General features: G+C 41.6%; 1 protein-coding gene across 1 annotated transcript; it reads left to right on the top strand.

Moving 5' to 3' along the window:
- The first annotated feature begins 294 nt into the window (after positions 1-294).
- Positions 295-1208, top strand: LOC127805927 (auxin-binding protein ABP19a). Its single transcript, XM_052342773.1, has one exon. It carries the CDS (start codon positions 353-355, stop codon positions 980-982), a length of 630 nt encoding a protein of 209 aa, XP_052198733.1. The 5' UTR covers positions 295-352; the 3' UTR covers positions 983-1208.
- Positions 1209-3258: the final 2050 nt, after the last annotated feature.

The raw sequence follows: 3258 nt of genomic DNA, 5'->3' as shown, positions 1-3258 counted from the left end.
CATGTGTGTGAATTCTTTCTTGAATGCATATATCTTTAAATGCCAGAATATGCCATTGCACTCTCTTGATTGTGCATCCCAAACAAAAAGAGGCTTCTTGTCGTCGTCTTCAAAAGGCATGCAATCACATGCATCATGATTAATTGTAGCCAGCCCAGCATGTCTGTCTGTTTCTTCACATACCCACACATGTGAAACCCTAAATGGCCGTTTCTCTATCAACCAATGGCATTGCTCCACAAAATATCCCCATTCCCATCCAATTCAACTCTATAAAGTTCTCTTCTTCCCCTCATTGCACGGTTCACCAACAGAACCCATAACCAGTGAAAAACAAGGAAGAAAAAAAAGAATGTTTCTTTCAATCCTCTTCCTTTTCTCTCTTGTCGTCTCCTCCGCTCATGCCTCAGTGGTGGACTTCTGCGTTGCTGACTTCTCACTGCCGAATGGCCCCGCAGGCTACTCCTGCAAGAAGCCGGGGAAGGTGACCGTAAATGATTTCGTCTTCTCAGGCTTGGGGAAGGCCGGAAACACCTCCAATATCATCAAAGCAGCCGTTACGCCGGCCTTCGCAGAGCAGTTTCCGGGCCTGAACGGGCTCGGGATCTCGCTGGCCCGGTTAGACCTGGCCGTTGGCGGCGTTGTGCCAATGCACACTCACCCCGGGGCCTCAGAGGTGTTGGTTGTGTTGCAAGGCTCAATCTGTGCTGGTTTCATATCCTCGGCGAATGCTGTTTACTTCAAGACGCTTCAAAAGGGGGACTCCATGATTTTCCCCCAGGGTTTGCTGCATTTTCAAGTGAATTTTGGGGGGATTCCATCTATTGCTATTGTGAGCTTCAGTAGTCCCAGCCCAGGCCTCCAAATCCTCGACTTCGCGTTGTTTGCCAACGACTTGCCCTCTGAATTGGTGGAGAAGACCACTTTCCTTGACGACGCGCAGGTGAAGAAGCTCAAGGCCGTGCTTGGCGGCTCTGGTTAACTGATCCGGGCTGGCTGCTGGGTTCTTAAGAGATAATATTGTTCTTGTTTGTTAATGCGAGTCGTTAAGGTCCCCAATGCATGCACGGGATTTGCTCACTTTCTTTTTGTACTATGTTCCAGATTCTCCAGTTAAGTGTCGTTAATTTGTATGGTCTTGAATTTGATGTTCTTTCGTTTGATGTCAGCTTGGAATCCAGGTTAATTAATCAGTCAGTACAACCGAACCCATCAGTCTTATGATCTGAGGTAACTAAAACATCCTCCGAGTTTAAGGCAAATGCATTGTCTATCCCAATAAATTAATTAATTCAAAAACATTAGTCTGAGCAAATCAGCTCTTTAACAGACAAATAAGTATATAAATAAATAAATAAATAAATAAAACCCACAAGATTAGTTATTTATCTTGTTAATTATCTGGAGTTTAGATCTTCACCCATCACCAAACTTGTGTCATTAACTGGGAGCCGTTAGAATTATAATGTGGGAAGTCATAATTAATGTTGCCATCTGCTTGGAGCAAAAGCTACCAATTGGAGGAGTGACACACATCAATGGTTCAACATATATACATATATATATATATATATCAGTTGCATCGATTTCAAATATCTGAGGCCAATGCTTTTCTAGAGAGCCAAATAAGCCTCGTCCTTGTCTCAAATATCTTATCTATTGTTCAATTCTTTTCTACCCTTATATTATACATTTCTACCCGCATAATGTTTTTTTTGGTGGCCAATGCAAGTGCGCCGCTAATTTTTACTTATCTATCAGTTCATACCGTTTCTAATTAGAACTTATTTTGTTAAGAATTATTTTTTGGTAAATTACACTTCAGATCTCTTAAATTTGTCAAAATACAGAAAAACCAATAACAAATTGTGTAGTAACTATTTTGCATCTAATTTTTAAAATCCCCCCCCCCCCCCCCCCTCCGGCCGCTCTCTCACTTCCATAACTTCCTTTCAATTTCTCAAAATTTGCTTTCTCCATTCTTTCTTACACAAGATATATTTTAATTATAAAAAATAATTGTTGTGGGTGAAGCATCAAAACGCTGTCGTCTTTTGGAGGGCATTTTAGGCAACCTCAGCAGTCCATGTGGACGACTGATGGATGGCCAGCTTGCAACCAAAAGGCGCCTTCTGATACTCGACGCCCCTTGATTGTCCTTGCTCTGCCCGATGCCTCTCTCGATTGTCCTCTATGCCTTTGTTGTTAATCGTGTTCTACGATTATCTAAGGACCATCGATGTTGCCTTTATCAACCTCAATCCTAGCCGTTCAAATCTCATATAAATGGTACAGTGCCTCGGGATGGTGAAACACACAGAAAGATCGAAGAAAGAAAAGAGAAAGAAGGGGATTATCAGGTTAGGGTTTTTTCGCTTTGAGTAAGCTCTGTTTATCTCTGTATAGACTACTCTTCTTGTTATAATCTCTGGTTCTTAGGTTTGCTTCTAATCTGTATTTGGAGATTGTGAGGTTGTTTTGTTAGAAGAACCATTGATGTACAGTTTACTTATTCGTATTCTTGTAACCCTACTCGATATAGTGCAGTGAGCTCTTCCTTACTGAGCTCAACGTGGACGTAGCTCATTTCGGGTGAACCACGGTAAATTTCTTGTGTCCTCGTTTTGCTTTTCAGCTCTTTTATTTCTGTCTAGGGTTTATGTGTTGGTTGCTAATGTTTTCTGTTATGCTTCTTGTTCTACCGAATATGTTTGAGATTCTGACTTGTTGAGTCTTCCGCTCGGTCCAACAGTGGTATCAGAGCTCGGTTTCATAAATCGTGCTCTAAGGTTGAGTCAGAATTCGAGTTTGAGGGTTTCTGTGTTTGGGTGTCTGTGACTTTCGTTCTGTAGAATAAACCGAGACTCTAGGGTTTCTTCAATTCTCAGTCAGTGGGTGTGTGCTGAGAGAATCTTAAATTAGAGGTTTAGGTTACCTTCGTGCAAAGCGAAGATGTCATCCACCCGATTTGAAATTAGAATATTTGACGAGAAAGGAGACTTCGGTAGTTGGAAAAAGAAGATGAGGGTTCTGCTCTCTCATCACAAAGTGCTTATTGCACTGGAACCAGATGATCGGAAATGGTCTATAGACCAGATTGCTCGCATTGTGGAGATCAGGGAGGAAGCATACAACCTCTGTAACGACCCGTTAGTGGGTCTAGGTGTTATGGGTATTTTAGTTTGCACATTAGAGTTGTTGCCTTTATTAATTAATTGTTAAAAATATTATATGAGTTGGTAATGGGGGTAAATTAAT

This window comes from Diospyros lotus, chromosome 7 (assembly GCF_014633365.1).
Source record: "Diospyros lotus cultivar Yz01 chromosome 7, ASM1463336v1, whole genome shotgun sequence".
NCBI classification, from domain to species: Eukaryota; Viridiplantae; Streptophyta; class Magnoliopsida; order Ericales; family Ebenaceae; genus Diospyros; species Diospyros lotus.
The sequence above is the reverse complement of the archived record's forward strand: the minus strand, read 5'-3'. Positions and strand labels throughout refer to the sequence as shown.